This window comes from Oncorhynchus keta, chromosome 30 (genome assembly GCF_023373465.1).
Source record: "Oncorhynchus keta strain PuntledgeMale-10-30-2019 chromosome 30, Oket_V2, whole genome shotgun sequence".
NCBI lineage: Eukaryota > Metazoa > Chordata > Actinopteri > Salmoniformes > Salmonidae > Oncorhynchus > Oncorhynchus keta.
The window spans coordinates 40,546,710-40,568,940 of record NC_068450.1 but is presented as its reverse complement, the minus strand read 5'-3'; the positions used below and the strand labels follow the sequence as shown (position 1 = coordinate 40,568,940).

At 45.2% G+C, this 22,231-nt stretch overlaps 1 protein-coding gene across 2 annotated transcripts in view; it reads right to left on the bottom strand.

The window, feature by feature from the left end:
• Nucleotides 1-970: 970 nt before the first annotated feature.
• The window catches only part of LOC118363598 (rap guanine nucleotide exchange factor 2), a 34,963-nt gene continuing 13,702 nt past the window's right edge, over nucleotides 971-22,231 (bottom strand). Inside the window, exons 8-26 of one of the 2 annotated variants that reach the window (XM_052488420.1) lie at nucleotides 20,302-20,421; nucleotides 19,879-20,082; nucleotides 18,547-18,655; nucleotides 17,104-17,270; nucleotides 16,724-16,842; nucleotides 15,866-16,023; nucleotides 15,640-15,654; nucleotides 14,882-15,122; nucleotides 14,092-14,475; nucleotides 13,621-13,832; nucleotides 13,176-13,299; nucleotides 12,665-12,688; nucleotides 10,863-11,086; nucleotides 10,479-10,649; nucleotides 10,042-10,191; nucleotides 5,669-5,873; nucleotides 4,970-5,496; nucleotides 4,200-4,600; nucleotides 971-3,604 (exon numbers count right to left, since the gene is read on the bottom strand). In XM_052488420.1, coding sequence (XP_052344380.1) covers nucleotides 4,242-4,600; nucleotides 4,970-5,496; nucleotides 5,669-5,873; nucleotides 10,042-10,191; nucleotides 10,479-10,649; nucleotides 10,863-11,086; nucleotides 12,665-12,688; nucleotides 13,176-13,299; nucleotides 13,621-13,832; nucleotides 14,092-14,475; nucleotides 14,882-15,122; nucleotides 15,640-15,654; nucleotides 15,866-16,023; nucleotides 16,724-16,842; nucleotides 17,104-17,270; nucleotides 18,547-18,655; nucleotides 19,879-20,082; nucleotides 20,302-20,421 — 3,513 coding nt within the window. In that variant the 3' untranslated portion in view covers nucleotides 971-3,604; nucleotides 4,200-4,241. The remainder of the gene's footprint in view (nucleotides 3,605-4,199; nucleotides 4,601-4,969; nucleotides 5,497-5,668; nucleotides 5,874-10,041; nucleotides 10,192-10,478; nucleotides 10,650-10,862; nucleotides 11,087-12,664; nucleotides 12,689-13,175; nucleotides 13,300-13,620; nucleotides 13,833-14,091; nucleotides 14,476-14,881; nucleotides 15,123-15,639; nucleotides 15,655-15,865; nucleotides 16,024-16,723; nucleotides 16,843-17,103; nucleotides 17,271-18,546; nucleotides 18,656-19,878; nucleotides 20,083-20,301; nucleotides 20,422-22,231) is intronic. The other variant, XM_052488421.1, reaches the window with a different exon arrangement.

Below are 22,231 nucleotides of genomic sequence, written 5' to 3'. Positions count from 1 at the left end.
GCACCATTAGCGGCCGCATTGGCTTCACTCAGGTCACATCGTCAGGAAAGATGACGAGCACACAGGGAGGATGGAGCAGCATCTCGGATGTGTTGTGAGCTATTTGCACCCTGAGCTGCTGCATTGGCTTCACTTAGGTCATACAGAGAGGAAGGATGCACATGTTGGAGCCTTCCCGCTGCACGAGGGGCTTAGAGACCCTCTATTTAGACTCCGGCTGTCTGTAGTCAACTCATGCATGCTTCTGGATGGATCTCTTCTGCCCTGGTGCTGTTCTGCAGCTTGTCGCTTTATAGCAGTGTTGATAAGTGGGCATTTCCATCAACTAATGGTTTACTGTAGCAATGATATTTCTTCTCTGCCTCTTTTCCAATTGAAAGAGGGATTGGGAATGGGCCTACAGTATGGATTATCATCATGTGATTTCTTTACACTATCACACCAGAGACTTGGTAGGCTATCTACTTGGCTCTCACCGCAGTGTTTTCATTCAACCCATGTCTAATGCAAGGTCTAATGCAAGGTCTGAAGGTACTCTTAATGCAAAGAAACAAGGGATCTTCAAGAAGCCTCACACATATTACATTGCTAAAGGCCAGGCTCCAGTCAATGGCCATGAACAACTTGGGTTCTGAAAAGTTTGTAAGGTGTTTAAAAATATATCTTTGGTAAGAAATATGATCAGTGAACATAACCATGTTTTCTACACGAGAGAATGTGTTTTAACTACACCTTTACATTGCTGTCACAATATTAAAAATAAATGTGAAAAAGTACAAATAAATATATAATTATTTCTGGCACACACCGCTGTCGGTTATAAAAGTGTGAGAGTTACACATTTCAAGTCACTGCCATGTCTTATTTTGTGCAAACACTAGATGGTGTGTAGGTTAGGTCTTGGAAAGGAACAATATTCAAAAGAAGAAACCTGAAAATGCAGGGGGAAAAAAGAGGTTTAAATGCACTATGAATTGATAACTTTTGTAGTATTTATTGATTTCCCAGCTTCATACAAACTGGATGTTGAGGCATAAACATAGTACATTTCAACAAAAATATAACCAATATTTACAATTATTGTATTAAAAATACAAAAAAAAAAACAACCGAAACATACTCCACCGACTGTCTTTTTAAAAGACATACAGGTCAAAGTAGTAGAAGAAAGTATGAGAAATCACCAGCTAAATGTACACTTCTCACTTGACATCACACATCAAAACGGAGTAGCAGTTCTACCTACTACAATTATCTTTATGCTTGTACAATGTTGTGCAACATCTTTGTTTTTCCAAATAGGCCTTGGCCTGCTAATATCCACATGATCTTCAGAGCTGAAAGAGTGAATGATGATGCGTGTCACCACTGTATTAAAACGCATGATTGACAATCTATCGGCGGCCATGAAAATATTAAAAATGGACAGAAATAGTGTAGTAACAGCCCACAGTGAAAAACACAGCACTTGTTTTTTTTCCCTTCTCCTTCTCAGTCTATTGTTTCTAACTACTGATCAATGTGATCAGCACAACTCAGTGAAAAGAAAAACTAAAAAGTGACACTAATTCTGATTGGCAGCCTTCAAAGTGAATTCTCATCTAGGTAACTTCCCCACCGGAGTCAAAACAAACATATTCAATCATTTTCTTCAGTCAATTGCGATGGTGTTAAGAGATGGTGGAAAACAGGTTGCTCTATGCTTAGCATTGCCTGGTAATATACAAATCCATTGATCTTGATGCCTGTAACAGGGGAGGACTTTTCGATGAAGAGGAGGATGTTGCCGATGGCAAGGTAGGAGAGGTGTATTCTAGTTCCGTCTAAAAAATTAACTGTCCAGTGTTTAGTTTCCAGATTTCTATGAAATATGACCTATAATAATTACACTGAGTGAAATCGTTTTCCTTTCCACAACAAAAAATGAAAAGCAGCTTGTTGTTGTTGGAATGGTGTGGGCGTACCCCAATGGTGTGGGCGTATACCTGTCATAAAACATATTCATGCAAGTAGACCGCTGATTGACCAGCACATCATTCTCTATGATGAAATAGCAAGCATTTTTTTAAATGGTCTGTTTGATATGTTTAAAACCAAAAAAAAGTGTTTTTCTCCAATTAATGTTTGGCGACAAATACGAGGATAGGATGAGTCAACATTATTTGGGCATGAGTTAACAGAATAGGAAGTATTTAAAGTTAGATTTCCACTGGACAGTTACTTTAAATGGTTGACAGAACCCAGGGAAAGCGTTTGGTTATGCAGCACCGCTGAAAGGCATGAGACTCCATTCACCTGTATAGGATTTAAGCCTCGACATGCCTTTGGGGTGCATAACTAAAAACACCTTCCCAGAGGTGGTTGATTTGCCGATCGGTATAAATACCCTTTGTGCTTATCTTTTAACATCACATCACCCATTAGGGACAAGACTAAGCCAAGAAAAATCTCCTGTAGTTGTCCTTTAAAATGTTGTCTAAATACAGAATTAATATAAGTCACCAGATGACCTAGGTTAAAACATGGATATCAAATAGCCAGATTGACTCCCTAGTTGGTTCACTGCTATGATCCACACAACCTGCCACATATCGTATATGACCTAGAACTGAAGATGTGGCTGGCCATATCGGAAATAGACAAGATATCCAGGTCAGGGTTAGGAATGGAGGGTTGCACTAAAACCTAAAGTTGTACTGAGAAGTGCTGAAGCCAGACTTGCCCAGTGTGTGTCAGAACATTAGATTATGAACGTGCATGTGGGTCCCCCCCAAATGACATATTGGTCACCCCAACTTATTTCTCTCACTGTGACTGTCCAGTTAGCAGTGGGGGTTGAGCCACCATTAGGATATGTGAATGGACAAGATAATACTGTCATTGTGGAATAAAACTCTTAAGATTGACAGATCTGTTTTTCAGAGTCCACACAGGGATATGAGACTTGGGTATAGCCACCTTTAGCCCCCCCCCCCCCGAGTGCAATAGTTCTGGAAAGAAGATCTCTAGAAACCTAGAAGTTCAAAAATTGATCAAATGTTTTTTTTTTCCTCCATCGTCATTGTCCATTTTGTTCTCGTTTTATAAAGTAGAAAATTAAAAAGTGCAGACAGCTCAACACGTCATGATACTGTGTGTGTAAAGCGAGGTGGGGTTGGGATAGGGGGTTAGCCTTGGAAAGCTGTTCCATGACAGCTGTGTGTGTGTGTGTGTGTGTGTACGTGGTTGCCGCACGTAGCCGTTTTTTTTTCTTCAGCAAAATCGTTTGACTTGTTTTTATTTTTTCCCCCAAAGTGCCAGGCATTTTGTGTCTTTCTTTTTCCATCTCTCCATCTTCTTCTTCACAGTATTTTTTTTGTTGCATGCAGGGTCATTCAACCCCCCATGATGCTTTAAGGCGAGGGGGGGGGGTACGAGCAGAGGAGTCCACCAATGTCGGAGAGTCCGGAAGAGGAGGCAGGCAGGCACGTACGTACTGGATTGGTCTGTCCATAAATCAATCAAGTCAGTCTCTCTTGTTCCGCCCCCATGGAAGGGACTTCAAGTCACTGCAAAGGACATCCAGCAGAAGACCGTTCTCAGACTGCTGATACCTGCTCATCCTCTGGCGAGAGAGAAAGAGAAACAAAAAAAATAGATATTTTTTTTGCAAAGTCCTGTAAGAGCATCACAGAAGCAGAAACCCCCACAAAAAAACATCACTAACTGTCCTCTATGTGAACTTACCGTATCATAACAACTATCCAAACTGAACAATATGCATATTGGCTACAAACAGCAATGTTAAGTGCAAAAAGTGTGAAAAACACTGCCAGGGATGGAGATGCATGTGTGCAAGCATCGTCAACACAACCGTGCCTGCAGATGAATGCCATTCGACACTACTTGTGACGTGAGAGACAGTAGAGAGAGTGAGGAGCAAAATGTCGCTAATAACTGGTGAGCTTGATAAGCTTTGGTCCAAGCATGATGACTTCATGCACATGAGATGCCATGGTGTGTTTGTGCTAGCCTGGTCCGAGATCTGTTTGTGCTGTCTTGACATCTCCTCAATGCCAACTCCTATGGGGAATGAACAAGACGGCACAAACAAATTTGGGACCGGACTAGGTTTGTGGTGGATATGGGGGGTAGTGGTTCAAGTCCGTGTTGTTCCTGGTGGGCATGCAGGTTATCGTTGGTATAAATCAGTCATTTACCTCAGCCTGAGGGGGACCTGCCCTGTAACCCGTACACTCATCTCATGGCCTGGTTGTCTCTGGTGTTGTGTGTGCCACTGTCTTCCTCAGAGCGACTAGTTTGGGAGACAAGGACTCACCCTCCTCTTCCTCCTCAGGCTCTTCCTCCTCGCCTGGCGAGCGGGTGCGGTGGAGCCCTTGGCGCTTGGCATGTTGTTGGGCCTGGTGGTGATGGGAGTCAGGGGACTGGGTGACCATGCGCGAGCGCTGCAGGGCCGTGGTGTAGTCGGGCGGGCGGCGGCCGGAGTGGGCCGGGGCTGTGGGCGGCGACTGCGTCTGCCCTTCGCTGAAGTCAGAGATTGTCAGGGCAGTGTAGCCCGGCGGGGTTGGAGGAGGCTCGCGGTACCGGCTCTCCTTTCGCGCTGAAGGGGGGGTGAAAGATGGTGGAGTTAATTGGAATTAATACTTCACGCATCTGCGCCACACACACCTCCCAGAAAACGTGTTGGCATGGAGATCGTCACGTGGACATGAGTCAGCAGACATGTACTTCGCTCCAAAGATGCATGCAAATCGTAAAAGGCATGAATGCATACATATGTGAGGAAGGTTTGGTATTTTCAGAACATTCTAAAATCAGCCCTTTCACCACAAAACTGTTTATTTGTTAAGGAACAGGTATGGACACCATAACATTAAATGTTTATTTGTTGAGGAACAGGAACATGCACCTATGAGGGCAACTAAACCCATCCATCAACAGAACAGATAAGGTTCAGCGGTCAACTCACTGATAAGGCCCTTGTTTCCGGCAGTGATGGGTGATGGCGAAGGCCTTCCGTGCTGCTTGGCCTCGTCGGACCCCATCGATGTGATACTACTAGTCTCCGGGTCGGTGTTCACGTCCTTCCCGCCTCGCCGTTTAATAGTGCCCGTGTCGCCCTCGGAGTCCTCGCCCCAGTACGCCGCAGAGGAAGATGAAGAGGCCGATGCCCAGCTACCTCTAGCCTGGGACGCCCAAAGTCCAGCGGTGCCCCCTAGTAATGCTTCAGGCCCCCCGGGTGGGTGGACACCAATGCTCCCGCCGATGACACCCCCCGGTCCAAAGGCCAGGGTCTCCCAGCTACGTCCCTGCTGCATGGTCTGGATGTTGTCATGGGAGCCCGAGGAGCAAGAGGTCCAGGAACCGCGGCCGCTATCGGCGGCGTCCAGGGAGACACGGTCCCCTTGGTCCTGGGTCAACTCCTCTGAGCTGGGAGAGGAGAGCACCATGGCGCAGGCATACAGGCCCCGGCAGTCCTGCATGGACGAGTAGGAACTGTATGGGAAGGGGATAAGAGACAAGCTACACCTTTATAATGGTTTCGCCATTCATCAACAAAACAGTGGACAGGTAGAGAAATAAACGGCTGGGATGAGAAATCTTCCGTTTTCAACTTTTGAAATTAAACTCATCACTGTAACTGTAAATTGGCAGCATTGATTCATACCCGAGGCTGTACTGATCAGGGTCGGTCGTAGCCCTCCTCTCCAGACGCACCCCTCCAGCGTGGGGGTCTCCCACCCCTCCTGAGTGCCTGAGCCCCCTCCTCTCCTCCTGGGCCATGTCGAAGGAGGAGTTGCTGACCAGGCTGGAGCGTGACGAAATCTCGCTGTGACCCGAGTCCGAGTAGGTGTCTCCCGTTCTTGGGTAGCCTGGAGAGAGGGGGGTGGTTAAAATTAACTTACTGATTCCAATCTACTTGTCCATGGGGTTGTGTTCAGAGGGTTGAAACATTCAGAACCTCCTAGCATGGATTAACAGCAGGCATAATGAGAGAACACATAGAAAGATACATTTCTTGTTGTGAGCCTATCTGCACCTGGAAAACAAAACGTCTAACCTCTCAAATCACCACCTTCACTCAGCATACCATTGAACGCAAAACTTTAACACCCTCGAGTCATGATCAAAATAATATTCAAAGATCCCACTACCCACCTAGAATCACTAGCCTAAGAAAAGGATAGTAGAAATACACAGCAAGACCTAACTCTATAACAAACCTCAGAACGTGCTTGGGGCAGCGACCCAATCCCCCAAAAAACGAAGATCCTCACACCTTTAGCCTGGAGTCACAATGACTGATATTACAAAGAAATCCCATTCACACACATCAAGAAACCCCATCTCAGAGTCATAAATCCTATCAACTTCCTCTCCCACTTTGCGCACCAGTCATCAAAAACGGCATTAAATCACTGGGCAAACCAACCTCCAGCTACCATTCAGAAAATGAAGTGCTATTCTAAATCCGGCGGCCGAGCGTCAAGACAGTCTCTGAAACCCATCCAATAACGAGTGCATTAGTTTTCCCCCCCGGTGGACCGAAGGGCTTCTACTGGCTTCTAAGCACACTCCACTATCAAGTGGAGTAGTGGATGTCGGTGAAGCAGCAGCAACTGAGCACTCCATCTTCTGAAGCAACTGCCGTACTACAACGAGACATAACAGCAGCAACTCAGCTACTAAGAAGAGCGGGACACAAGCCCCCCTTATATATACAGGTTCCAACCAGTTCCTCTTTGTAATATCAACTGGGTCATGTTCATTTTTCACAACGGAAAACAGTTCCTTATTGGACATGTTTAGGTCCCTCCCCTGTTTCTCTTTTCTTCCATTTGGTGCCTAATGAACACGACTCTGATTTGTTGCCTCATCGAAAACGTTGCAATATTAGTCATAATTTAAGACTTGGTTGGAATTGAACAACTAACCCTGCATGTATAAGGGGGGGGGGGGTATCATACGGGGAACTCCAGTATGTGTTCTAGGTCAGCAGCGTCTGTCTAGGTTTAGAGCCGGGCTTAGTTTACCTGTCTGTTTACTGGTAAAGGTAACCTTCCGGACACTTTGGCCCTTCAGTGTCCCGAGCCCTACGTGCAGCAAGGCAAAGAGACCATCACACACAGACAGGACACAGGACAGCAACACAGTATGAAAGGGGTGAGGTAGTTAGGATGGGAGGTAGGGGCATTCCAATATGGACCAGCGTAGAACTAGGCGCTCTCTAAGAATGGCTTGGCTAAGGGATAGTTTAGTGTTGTGGTTAGGGCTTGGCGATATATCGAATTCATTTGATTCATCAGAATGTGTGTTTTTTTTTTTTTTGGAGCGATATTCTGTATGGCAAGAAACTTTTGTTTTGTTCTTTTCGTATTCATGAGCGTTTATGTCCGCTTGTTCTCATGCTGTATTTGGTCTCGTGTCTTTCGCTCCTCTGTGCACCTTTCCCATTTACACCAGAGATCTGTATAGAATGGCGTGATGCTCATGTCTCCGCCCTAAAAAATGGGAGTCGTTGTCCCAAAGGCGGGAAGGAGGGTCCAACGCTTAGGTACAAAATAAACCCAGAAAAACGTATTGGCCTTATTTTGGTCCGAGTTTAGTGAGAGGTTGTTTCGCCTCATCCTTTACGGTTTGCACACACACACACACCAAGCCCCTGCTACTTTCTCTCCCACTAACAGAGTTCACATCTTCCGATCTGACAAGTGGTTTCAACTAGCTATTTGCATTTGGAGGTTTGGTCCAACAGAATCGGTCATATGAACACAAACACATTGAGACATAATTTTTTACTGCAATAGAGAAAATAACTTTTCTAACGACACCCTTTTTACCTCTCAACTATTTAAAATGCGCGCAGAGCAGACACTACTAAAATGAGAGTATCAATGAACATTGATTCTGGAAAATGAATGTTCAGTTTGTCACATTTGGGTCCCACCTACCGCTAGCAGCATTTTAGCCAAAGACTGTTATGAGCCGTCTAATCTGTGTTCTATAAATGTGCAATAAGCATTTAAGAACAATTATATAAAAAGGAAATATAAGGAATTGGCAACTCGTTCTCATTCTGAGAAAATAAGGGAGGCCACTTCATTTCAACATCCGAACAAAGTGGACAGGCTTGCATGCTGTTCAAAACAGCTCAAGACGGACAGAAGGGTGTGTTCATAACAAGTCAACTGCTCAACCTTGTTAGCGAGCAAATACTGTCGATCCAAGTTGGCTAAACTTGAAACACAAAGATTAGCTGGCTAGTGCCTAGAGAGATTGTTAGTGCCAGAGAGATTGTTAGTGCCTAGTGCCTAGAGAGATTGTTAGTGCCTAGAGCCTAGAGAGATTGTTAGTGCCTAGAGCCTAGAGAGATTGTTAGTGCCTAGAGCCTAGAGAGATTGTTAGTGCCTAGAGCCTAGAGAGATTGTTAGTGCCTAGAGCCTAGAGAGATTGTTAGTGCCTAGAGCCTAGAGAGATTGTTAGTGCCTAGAGCCTAGAGAGATTGTTAGTGCCTAGAGCCTAGAGAGATTGTTAGTGCCTAGAGCCTAGAGAGATTGTTAGTGCCTAGAGCCTAGAGAGATTGTTAGTGCCTAGAGCCTAGAGAGATTTTTAGTGCCTAGAGCCTAGAGAGATTGTTAGTGCCTAGAGCCTAGAGAGATTGTTAGTGCCTAGAGAGATTGTTAGTGCCTAGAGAGATTGTTAGTGCCTAGAGCCTAGAGAGATTGTTAGTGCCTAGAGCCTAGAGAGATTGTTAGTGCCTAGAGCCTAGAGAGATTGTTAGTGCCTAGAGCCTAGAGAGATTGTTAGTGCCTAGAGCCTAGAGAGATTGTTAGTGCCTAGAGAGATTGTTAGTGCCTAGAGAGATTGTTAGTGCCTAGTGGCTAGGGAGATTGTTAGTGCCTAGAGAGATTGTTAATGCCTAGTGCCTAGAGAGATTTTTAGTTTCTAGAGCCTAGAGAGATTGTTAGTGCCTAGAGCCTAGAGAGATTTTTAGTGCCTAGAGCCTAGAGAGATTGTTAGTGCCTAGAGCCTAGAGAGATTGTTAGTGCCTAGAGCCTAGAGAGATTGTTAGTGCCTAGAGAGATTGTTAGTGCCTAGAGCCTAGAGAGATTGTTAGTGCCTAGAGCCTAGAGAGATTGTTAGTGCCTAGACCCTAGAGAGATTGTTAGTGCCTAGAGCCTAGAGAGATTGTTAGTGCCTAGAGCCTAGAGAGATTGTTAGTGCCTAGAGCCTAGAGAGATTGTTAGTGCCTAGAGAGATTGTTAGTGCCTAGTGGCTAGGGAGATTGTTAGTGCCTAGAGAGATTGTTAATGCCTAGTGCCTAGAGAGATTGTTAGTGCCGAGAGAGATTGTTAGTGCCTAGTGCCTAGAGAGATTGTTAGTGCCTAGAGAGATTGTTGATGAGACCTGTGTTTATTTTCTATAGCCTAATGCCTGCTATTAAGAAGTTAGCGCTCATTCACTAATAATGACTATGTATGATTCTAGTTAAATTTGTAACAAAAAAGGGCATTATCATACAGTAGATAGACTTGATCGCCAGATCAGTGATTATTGCAACATCAAAAAAGCAGGCTAAACTATTCTGATAAAATAATACATTATTAGTTGGTCTTATGATTGTGGAAGGCTTATATTTAGCCTTGGTATAACTTCACAAGGCCTCAATTCATTAGCTTATTGAAATGCAGTGTATTTGACCTTTAATTGTACGACAACGGTCATTTAGAGAACACAAAGAGAATCTAAATATATATCGCGAATCGCCATCAGTTTGAAAAAAAACAGAGATATGATTTTTAGGTCATATCGCCCAGCCCTAGTTGTGGCGTGTGTCTTTTAATGTAACTCCACAAGTAAAACACAACTTTCCATTTGCATGGGGTCATGTCCCATAGCCCCCAAAAACCTTGAGTAACTGTTGCTATATCAACACGACATCACAAGAGGCTGAACAAGTAGTTCCCCTCTATGACCACTAGGTGTCAGCATGGGTGAGGGGACTGGGCTGAGGTTGAATTGAGGGGATTATAATTTTACCCTTCCTGGGCGAGCTCTGGGGGGAGGTGGGAGGGGAGGAGAGCTGCGAGGAGGCATTAGACACCGTGTCCTCCGTCTGACGCTTGTGACGCTCGCTGGCCTCCTCCGACAGCGATAGAATCTTCTTCAGCGACTGAGGGGAACTCGTGCCTTCAAAACAAAATAGCCCAAAATTAGCATTTGCTAATTAGCATTCAGCAAGGGCCAATTTCCCAGACGCAGATTAATCCTTCGAATCTCCAGCCCATATTGTCTAACTAAACTAGTTACCAACAATACAAGCAACATTGTGATCTGGTACATTTGACCTGAAACTGAAATTAATGCATTTTCCTTCAAGGAATCACAGATTGTATGGCGTCAGAAAGAAACAATGTTCTAAAATGAGCATAATTACACCAAGTATGTTTTTCCCCTCAACTTGTGCAGGTTCTTACCGAATGGTGGCAGGTCCTTGACTGGCACTTTCTTGCGGGAGGGGTAGAGGGCCACAGCGGGCACTTGAAGGGCCTGGTTGCCCTTCTGCAGCTGGCCCCTTTGCTGGCTGGCAGCCCTGGACACCACCGGAGACGTGTCTGGCCTCTTACCACCACCAGCGTTCTTGGGCACTGAGAAAGGGTTGAAGGAGAATGTGGTGCATTAACAATCAATAATACCAGTGAGTGTTGCTGCTGAACCAAAAATGGCCACCTGGTGTGCTGGTGTATACACAGCATGCATGTCTGCAACATTTACATGTTTTGATGGAGGGCTCACATTGCAGCTAGAGAACACAAGTGTGTGTGTGTGTCTGCACAGCATGTACTCTATCCAGCACTTACGTGTGTTGATGGAGGGCTCACACTGCAGCGAGAGGGTCTGCAGCGCCTCCTCGTTGGTCTCCAGGCTGAGGTTGGACAGGTACTGCTTGACCTTGCGGGCCATCTGGGCATCCTCGTACAGCTTCTTGGCATTCAGGAAGGAGCTGCGCCTCACCCGCTTCTTGTGCCCGCCCGTCTGGGTGACGTCTAGCACCGCCGCGTTGGCACTGCCCTGGCTAAGAGACCTGGTCACACGCGTACACACACACACACACACACACACACACACACACACACACACACACACACACACACACACACACACACACACACACACACACACACACACACACACACACACACACACACACACACACACACACACACACACACAGAAATGGAGAGGGGAGAGCGAGACCACCATCAGATTATGGCCATGTGTGTGTACTAATATGTAGATGTCCTGGAAGGTAGTAGAGAAGAGGGTCGTTTGAGAGTCAAACATGCAGAGACCGAGAGGCTTTTTGGGGCATTCCTCTCAGCTCCAGAACATTCCATGCATTCTAAAAAAGAAGGGGAGGGAATGTGGGGGGGGTTCAATCAGTCAGGCAACAGGGGAGGTGTGTGTGTGTTGGGGGTTCAAATAGTGATGTACAGTCATTTCTGTGGTAAACACCAAGGTAGTTGTATTGAAATGCCTGTTCAGCAGAAACTATGGTACATATTGAGTACATGCATAGTATAGTGGTATAGTACCTCCTTGGCCACTGTAACACTGTCATGTAAAGCATGACTAGTTTGGTTGCAGGGCCGAAAATGAACTACCATACACTCAGATATCTTACCAGCCAAAATACTTTTCTGGCCATAATTACATTAAAAACAACAGAAGACCCCTGCCAGTGTTGCTGTGTGAGGATTCATATTTCTTTGTGCGATTAGCAACCATGAAACAAAACAGCAGAAATATTTTGAAAACTGCCACTCCAGCATTTTTTTTTAACCCTAACTTGCACATGTGCTCATACTTGACTTTTGACAATTGTTTTATTCGCGAATGTAATGCTTGCACTGTAGAGCCCTGCAAATTGACCACCCGCCATTGTGGCTGGTGAATAGTCATTCTTAACCCCCCCCCCCAATACCTAAATCTACCCGGATTTGGCAGGTGTTAATTGTATGCCCTGTTTGTCATTGTAGCACACTACAGGCTTCCATGTTATAATAATAATAATATATGCCATTTAGCAGACGCTTTTATCCAAAGCGACTTACAGTCAGTCATGTGTGCATACATTCTACGTATGGGTGGTCCCGGGAATCGAACCCACTACCCTGGCGTTACAAGCGCCATGCTCTACCAACTGAGCTACAGAAGGACCTGGTGAATATATTTTCAGTATGGAGGCTGATAAATCCAAACCATGGCAAATTGATGCAAAACAAAAGTAGGCATGCCATTTTTGGTAAGTAGTCCATCTTAGCTGGGAAAACACACAAAGTAATCACTTTTGCTAGTTCATGGATTGTGAATTGCAAATTGCAAAATCGCTCTCAGTTCTAACGCATAATAGCGAAATACTTTTGAGATTTCAAAAATGGTGGCGTGACCTGAAAAAAGCAAAAGTGATTTTAATTTCCATTTCTAAAGACATTTTTGCCAGAGCCAAGCAGTGTTAGAAGGGTATTCAAACCAAACAGGGTAGTAAAATCAGCACTTAAAAACAAACAAACAAACAAAGGCTTTCAGAAATGAGGAAGGGAGGGAGCGAACAAATGGAGCAAAAGAAAAAAGCATGGAAAGGTCGGTCACCAAAACTTACCCTAAACTCCTCCATTTCTTCTTCCTAGAAAGGATAGCCATGAACAGTGAAGCGTGGAGGGCAAAGAGTGCACAGGGAGAGAGAGAACGAGAGAGAGAAAGAGAGGGAGACAAGCTTAAGACAGGATAGACCACAAAGAGCCACCAAGATGAGCAAGTTTACCAGAGGCCCACAATAGAGAGAAAGAGACGAACATTGATAACAACCACCGACACCCGGAAGTGACATCACAGCATGGTGGACATACATAGTCACAGTCAGACAACACACTTACACATGAGCACTGTGGTTTTACGCCAACGATAAGTGGAGAGCACAGAATACAGGAGACAGCTGGGTTGCCCGGGGAAACGGCTGCTCAAGGGAAAAGCGTGGAAGCGCGGTATATTGATAATCTACACGTGAACAATCATTGACAGTGGTTTGACTGGACGTATAGGGGATGGTGAGGTGTTGTTAGTCTCCTGGGATTATATTGGTTTTCCGTGTTTCCCCCCCCCCCCGATGTTACCTGGTTCTGAACATGAGCGCAGGGTCCATGTTGACGGAGGCCATGCGACCCACGTGGCGGATCTCCTTGGCGATCATCCGCAGCTTCTCAAAGTTCACCAGGCCGTCCACTTTGGAGTCGTTCCCTGGCGAAAGACAAGAGAGGCTGTTTGTTACAGCAGGTTGATTAAGATGCCTTGTAGTAGAGCATTGGCATACAGGGGAGTGCAACACCCGATACAAAAATGTTAGACAAATAGCCAATGTATTTATAGTCTCTTGTGAAGGTCTGTCGGCGACACGCGCTGAATCTGACGGTGGAAAAGGAAGGGAAAGGGCTGGGGACGGGATTTGGCAGAAGCTTTGAGAAGGGCGGCCGTTGATCTTAAGATTTGGTTCTGGGTTGCAAAATGAATGTTTCTGAACACATTTTGTGATACAAAATGACAGTGTGTGTCATTGGCTACCTTCATGCAGGAAGGTGAGGTCCTTCTTGATGACGGGAAACAGGGGGATGATGGGTGGCTGGAGGTTCTGGTTGTTGAGCACGTTGCGGTACTTGGCCATGTTTCTGGACGGGTCAAACAGGTCCTGCAGGTCCCCAAACAGCTTCTCGTACTTACTGGGGAGCTTTTCCCACGTGCCCCGGAGTCTAGATACCGGGGCCAGGTTCAGACCACTGTTGGGGGAGGACCACAGACAGACAGTGAAGTTAGAAGGCTGATCATGTAGGGGGGGGGGCTAACCTCTGGGGATTAGGGGGCTAACTGGCTAACTCTGGGTTTAGAGGATGAAAAGGTTTGCAGGCTTTTGTTCCAACACCACACAAACACAGCCGATTCAGCGTAACTGCTAGACTTGGGTTGTAAAACTCCTCAAAATCGATTTAACAACAACACAACATGGTCACCTGGTCTCCTCTCGTCCTCCCTCCTCACCTGATGATAGCGAACATGGAGTTGAAGTTCTTGCACTCTCTACAATGGAGAGCAATCTTGATGAAGTGCTTGACAATCTTCATGCGCTTAAGCTGGTTGGGCTCCCTGATCACCTCCGATGCCACCCAGAAGGTCTCCTGGTTGATGACCTCCTCGAAGCGCTTGAGGCAAAACGAGCCCGTCTTGGACTTGAGCTTGAACAGGTCATCGATGTACTCGGTGGGCTCGATGGCGCAGAAGAGTTCGAAGGCACGCATGGAGAGCTGCGTGGCTACTTCCACAGTGGAGAGCTGGAGGAGGGAGATCTGGCCTTCACGAAGAAGGTCCTGGGCGTCCTCGTCTGAACAGAGAGTCTCTGTCTCCATGTTGCTCTTCAGGTAGTATCTAGAGAGAGGGGAAGAGCAGGGAGCTCCTTTAGTATTTACAAGCAGGTGTTCTATTGTAGGTCGATCATCTGTCTCTCTTTTGTTTGTCCAGTAGAAATCTTATCAACACAAAGCATATTTTCAAAATAAGTACTTTTGTTGCTGGAGTTATTCATAGCATCACGTTGAGTCATTATTAACAAGCACCTGGCGTTGTGACTATGATGTGACTTGAGTTTAAATAGAAAAAGACTAGGTGTTCAATAATAAGGGACTATGGAAGAGGGGGGTTTTAAAAAAGATCGGAATGGTCAAGAGAATGTCAGCACAAGAGGAAGGGGAGACTTGAGAGTATTTGCTATCTTTTGTACAAGAGATGGGACAAAACTGTATAAATAATTGGGGGGTTAAAAAACAGTCCTTACCTGCCACTGAGCTGTATCCTATCAGCCAGCTTGGACAGCTGCTCTGGTAGCCGTCGTTGCTTGATGACACCCTCCGGCGTGACGGACACCTCACACAGCGAATAGGCTTCGGGCACCGCGGTCAGGGCGAACTCCCGGATGGCCTGGGCCACCACCTCCTTGGCCGTGGTGTCCTTACCAATCATGATGTATCGACTCTGTTGGTCTGCCTTGAACACTCGCAGCACCTGGTCGGACATGTCTGTGGTGGGGGGGGGGGGTTAGAGGTATAACCTCAACACAATGTTGGACAAACATTGGGGCGGAATCCTCATTTGGGATATGTAGATCACTTAATTATCATGCAGTAAAATAATTCATGTACCAATGTTCCTTCCCCCCCACCCAAGGTTATCATGGCATCCCCACCTAAATAATTTTGATGTCACCATACCACCCCCGATAACAAGTGAAATATGCACTGAGAATGAACGGGTCAATGTAATGCTGGCTGCTTACACTCCGTCAAATGTTTACAGGAACGATTCCTTTGAACCTGTACTCCAGTTAGATTTAGGCATGCGTTACCCCATTAAAACACACAGACTTGATGCCTGCTTTTTAGCAAGACCGACAAGCCCAGACCATAACCACAGTTAAAAGTTAGCCCTTTAGAGACCAGTTTTAGAAACACCATAGGACGCTTGTAAACGAAAAAGCAGTTAGCTGGCAGAGGACAAACGTTGCAGTGGGCAGAGCAGCAGCAGCGTGATACTCACCTGTCACGACCGGAGCTGAAGGAACACAAAGAGTGTGTGTAGGAGAACGTAAATGGGTGTGTGAAACATGGATGCCAGACAACTGGCCAAGTACGTGCACGGTTAGCAATGTATATAAATGCATGCGAAATAGACGGCTTCAAGGGAGCTGAAGACAACCACGCTGTGCTTCTCATATACAGCTGTATACTAGAGGTTCAAAGGATGCGTGTCTGTTTGTCCTCACCCGGTTGGTTGTTGAAGTCCAGGATGCGGTGGTGGGACTGCAGCAGGTCAGGGTTGCTGGACGATAGGTTGCTGCTGACAGGCAGCGAGGCCGGAATCTGCTTGGACTGCTTCAGGCCCACGATGCTGTCGTCCTGCGACTGGCCCACGCCCACATCGCTACGGAAACAAGGAGGGAGGGGTTAGAAGCAGTTCCACTTTCAGAGGATAGAGGGCGATGTTTGTACAGTAAAGTAGACAGTGTACAAAACATTAAGAATATCCTAATATTGAGTTGTGCACCCCCACCCCTCTGCCCTCGGAACAGCCTCAATTCGTCAGGGCTTGGACTGTACAAGGTGTCGAAAACGTTCCACAGGGAAGCTGGCCCATGTGGACTCCAATGCTTCCCACAAATTGGCGTAAATGTCCTTTGGGTGGTGGACCATTCTTGAGACACACGGAAACTGTTTAGCGTGGAAAATTCCAGCAGCGTTGCAGTTCTTGAGACAAATCGGTGCACCTGAACACCTACTACCATACCCCGTTCAAAGGAAGTTAAATCACCCTCTGAATGGCACATATACACAAATCCAGGTCTCAAGGCTTTAAAAAAATCCTTTAACCGGTCTCCATTCAACTACACTGATTGAAGTGGATTTAACAAGTGACATCAATAAGGGATGACGGCCGTCACCTGAATTCACCTGGTCAGTCTACGTCATGGAAAGAGCTCAATACATCTTCAGAAATACAACAAATAAAGACAACCCCATTTTATTCCACTCTCCTCTTCTATTTTCTTCAACTCTACTATTATTATTCTTCCACTCTCCTTTCCTCTCCAAATGTGACGTTACATTTCCCCCTGGGCTCTTACTTGTATGGTTTTGGGGGCAGGATGCTGGTGAGCGTCTTGTCGAAGATCTTCTTGAGCTTGTTCCTTCCTCCCACCGTGTTGGCTTTGGCCTTCTTACTGGCCTTCTCCAGGCCCATCACCTGCATTACGGAGGAGGCAGGATACCATTAGGTTAGGCTTTAGGAATGTCTTTACTGAGATCAAACCGGGGGACATATTCATTAAGGCACAATGTAGCAAAATGTTTTGCAACGGAAAACGAAAACAAGCATTTGCGATTGGACAATGTCAGGTAAGTCCCTTCCTTGTTTCAGTCTTTTTTCTTCCGTTTGGTGCCTAATGAATCCGTGCCAGATGCCATACACAAAGCATTATGGGTACTGTAGTCCATAACAAACCACCTGCTCAACGTCCACCGCCAGGTCAGGGATGGAGTAGCGCGAGCCCTTCTTGATGTCCCCAATCTTGGGTAGGTGTGCCGGGGCTCCATTCTTGCGGTCCACCTCTGGCGGATCCTCACCCTCTGCCTCGTGGTCGTGCTCCGGCCGGGCTAGTAGCTCCTTGAATACTGGGTGGATGAAAGGGCGGGAAACGGATTAGTATTTCTTACCTGCTCCTCTTCATTACTGTGTGAAACAAGGCTTAGTGATACTGTTACTTATATTATTAGTATTAGTTATTATACTGATCAAAAAATATTAAAAAACGCAACATTTTCAAAGATGAGTTACAGTTCATATAAGGAAATCAATCAATTTAAAGAAATTCATTAGGCCCTAATCTATGGGTTTCACATGACTGGGAATACAGACATGCATCTGTTGGTCACAGATACCATAAAAAGAAAAGGTAGAGGCGTGGATCAGAAAACCAGTCAGTATCTGGTGTGACCACCATTTGCCTCATGCAACACGACACATCTTCTTCGCATAGAGTTGATCGGGCTGTTGATTGTGGCCTGTGGAATGTTGTCCCACTCCTCTTCAATGGCTGTGCAAAGTTACTGGATATTGGCAAGAACTGGAACACGCTGTCCATCCAGAGCATCTCAAACATGCTCAATGGGTGACATGTTTGACGAGTATGCAGGCCATGGAAGATCTGGGACATTTTCAGCTTCCAGGAATTGTGTACATATCCTTTCGACATGGGGCCGTGCATTATCATACTGGAACCTGAGGTGATGGCGTCATATGAATGGCACGACAATGTGCCTCGGGACCTCGTCACGGTATCTCTGTGTATTCAAATTCGATAAAATGCAATTGTGTTCGTTGTCCGTAGCTTATGACTACCCATACCCTAATCCCACCGCCACCATGGGGAACTCTGTTCACAACATTGACATCAGCAAACCACTCGCCCACACGATGCCATACACATACTCTGCGATTGTGAGGCCGGGTGGATGTACTGCCAAATTCTCTAAAACGACGGAGGCGGCTTACGGTAGAGCAATTAACATTACATTCTCTGGCAACAGCTCTGGTGGAAATTCCTGCAGTCAGCATGCCAATTACACACTCCCTCAAAACGCGAGACATCTGTGGCATTGTGTTGTGTGACAAAAACACATTTTAGAGTTGCTTTTTACTGTCCCCAGCACAAGGCGTACCATGCTGTTTAATCAGCATCTTGATACGCCACACCTGTCAGGTGAATGGATTAGCTTGGAAAATGAGAAATGCTCACTAACAGGGATGTAAACTGATTTGTGCAAAACATTTTGAGGAAAATAAGCTTTTTGTGCATATCATATTATGAACCATTTGTGATATGGGACCAACACTGTTTTATTCAGTATAGTATTACATTCATAGTTAGTTTGCCCGCAAAATTCTCACCTAAAAGATTGGTTTTCACAGAAATTGACAAGTGGGTGTTGTTCCTTAGGATCTCATTGGCTTTGGTGAGCTGGACATTTTCAAAGTTCTGCCCATTCACCTCCAGAATCTATTCAAAGACAAAACAAATATACCACAAAATTACATACAGTAATCCTCCACATCCTCGATCCGTTTAATTCCTACAGGAGTCAAAGCCACAACTGACTTAAGCACCCCATTATGAGCCACGTGAACTATTCTATTACATAACACTGAAACTCATCTATATCCTCCCAGATGTTGGAAGAATCCCCCCTTCACATGTCCTTCTCTCTAACAGCTACACTACTTGTCTATTTCCTCTTAGCTGCTTTATGACCAGTGCTGCCTTGTCATGAGGACTTTGCATTTACACATGAGTGTGCCACCGAGCCATCTTCCATTCCTCTGGGTGTACCAGGAAGTGATCTCTGGGTGCACCAGGAAGTGATCTCTGGGTGCACCAGGAAGTGATTTCTGATCTCTCTGTGAGTGAGGGGCCTTCCTCTGCAGTCATTACCACAGTGTTGATGCCGCAAATCAGGTCGTTTCTGGGTCAGCCCTTATTAAAAGAAACACTGGTCGTAAGTTCGGCTAAGCGGTCTCGTTAATGGGCCGATGAAAAGGGTAGTGAGATTGATAAGGATATTTGAGCTCGTTAGAGCAGTGTTTACCAGACCTGGGGACCCCAAGGGGTGCATGTTTTGCCCTAGCACTACACAGCTGATCCAAATAATGAATTCATCAGCAAGCTTTGATGATTTGAATCAGCTGTGTAGTGCTAGGGCAAAAACCAAAACGTGCACCCCTTGGGGTCCCTAGGACAGAGTTTGGGAAACGTTGTGTTAAGAGTCACTCACTTTGTATATGGCAATTACATGAGACGTTTTGACGTCTGAGTAAAAATGCTTTGCAGGATGCTATGGTTCATATTTCCTTTGGGACGCAGCTGCAGGGAAGTGTTTAAGAGTATACATTTATGCCACACAGAAAGCACAGTCAAGTAGGGTTTCCAAGCTGTCATCCTGGATTTAACCTAGGCACTTTGGAACCCTTGGGGCAAAGTGGGAAAAAAAATCAGTGCTGAGTAAACTAGTCTTGTGAATGAGCACTCATCACTTCTACACCGTCATTGCTGTCTGATATGTAAGTGATCTTTCTAGCGCAAAGCAGAACCATACCATCAATCAGGTGGGTGCTACACATACACTGGTAGTGGAGGAGGGATGTTTTCCTTACTTTTTTCTTCTATGTGAAGCATTTTGAACGTGTGAAAAAAACGCTACACGAAGAACGTTCTTGTTACTTCACCTGATCTCCTCGTTTGAGGCCGGCCTCTGAGGCCTTGCTCCCGGGCTCCACGCTGTCGATGAAGATGCGGAAGCCCTTCTCAGAGCCCCCCAACAGGGTGAAGGCTAGCGGGGCCTCCCTCGACGGCTTGGTCAGTGTCACGAGACGCAGTTTGGCTTTAGCAGCACAGGCAATGTTTAACAGTCTAAGATGGCCGCACATTTTCTGTAAACAAAATTGAGAATGTTTAGTATATTGCGCAATTCAGGGTTTGCATCTCAACTTTGTTACAATGTGAAAGGGAGAAAAAAAAAGTATTTTAGCATTTATTTGTGAAACAAGAGGCTAGTGCAAGGCAAATGTTTTGACCATTTGAATGCTTGACTGAATATATAATGAAGGCAAAGGATGGTTGAACTGGATATGAAACATGCTATGCTTAACTGAGACACGGACCTCTCTCTCCAGATTGCTTTCGAACTCTTCAAGAAAGTGAGTCATTGCGGGGTCGCCTTCAAAGTCATTGAAGTGATTGTTCACCCATAGCAAGACTACCCGTGTAACCTGGGGATGTAAAGAAGAAAGTTCATTTTCACTCACGGTAATAAAAAATCAAATAAAGTGGGTGAGCATGGGCTTGGATTGAACGTTAGCTAGTTCGATGCATTTCCTCACACTTCGGTCTGTGTGTGGGTGCATGTAAGGATGTATTCATCTCTGTAATTCAATCTGCGTGTATGTAAGCATATGTGACTTGTTTCAGGAAACTAGGCGTATGTCGCACATCACTACTTCACAGGAGCAATATTTGAAAGTTTAAAAAAAAAAGTGTTGCCTTAATAACAAACTTGTATTCCATCTATAAATACAAATTACATTTTTAAAATAAAAGCCTGGTTGGTTTAGCGATGGAAAAAGTCAGGAACCTTCCCACTGGTCATGATTGGATGAGATAATGAATGGGCTAGACAAGCCAGGAGATGAGTTTGGATTGCTCTGCCATGTAGCACGCTTCTGTCTATAACGTGAGCACTTCAGTATGTGTTGACAGTACTTTCTACCTTGCCGTTTTTTAAAGATATAAAGTTAGCCATCAAGAACTACAAAAGTTGTGCTACATTTTGCAACAAGATTGATGCCCTGAATTTTGCAGGCGCTATCAACCGATCATGAGGAATAAGGGATGGGCTTTTTTCTGCACGAGTCACAGTCAGTGAGAACCGGACTGAATTGACACAACGCTGGCCAAATAAGATGTAGCTACAAACAAAACGGAGTTAAATGGTTCCAGTCCACCGTGAAGCATTCATCCATGTATACGGGTAAGAGTCTAGCTACATTTTACAGATCTAAGCTTCTAATTTTGTCAGAAAGTCATGTTTTTTGCAAGTTAAAGTATACTGTTAGTTAGCTAGCAAACGTTAGCTTGCTGGCTTGCTAGCTAAAGTTACATGTATGATCCGTGTAGTAATATTATTCGAATCAGAAATCCATTTGAATGGCTAGTTATAGCCTAATGTTAGCTAGTCAACATTGAACCTAGTTTGTTAGCCTTAGCTACCTGCAGATTCACACTACAGCTATGACAATGTTTGTATTGGTAGTAGTATGAGTTGGGGTTATGCCGGTTCATTGTTTAGCTAGCTTGCTACCTAGCTAGCTACATGTCTAAACAAAAGACTCCACTTCGGCCGGGTTATTACATGACCCATCAAATTAGCAGGTGTCATTACAGCCATCGATTGCATTTCATGAACATGTGTACATGTCTAGACAATAGTGACCCATCCACTTAGCTAGGTGTGGCTGGGGGGGGGTTATATCATTTTGGATCTGGTAAGCGTCATCTAATAACGATAGAATATTTCTAAAATTATTTTCTCTGGACACTTTCTGTTATTGATATTGCAAGTATGCAAGTATTATGACTGTAGCGTTTACACCTTCTGCATTCTGTGCATGTGACAAATAAACTTGTGTTTACCACATGGCCTCATGTGAATCCTTAAAGAGATGGGTGGGACTAAGGCTTAAGAGGGTGTGAACGATACTGAATGGGTGTAGACAAAGAAGAGCACTCCGGTAGGTGTACAAAAACATTCAAGGGCCATTTTCTCAAAAGTGGGCTTCAAGTTAATCAACTTTCAAAGCAGAATTACTTTCCCATTGTTCCTCAACTGCAGTACATTAAGCACCATTTTCTAGCTCCATGTCTATACTTTTATTAATTGTAAAAAAAAAAACAGGTGGTGAAAAACAAGCGGACGGTCATATGTAAGAATGTTGCATGCATGCACCTGTTAATCTGTGGTATTAACTATGCGTTAGCTATTACGGATGTTAAGTACTGTCAGGCTTCCATTACAATGCAAAG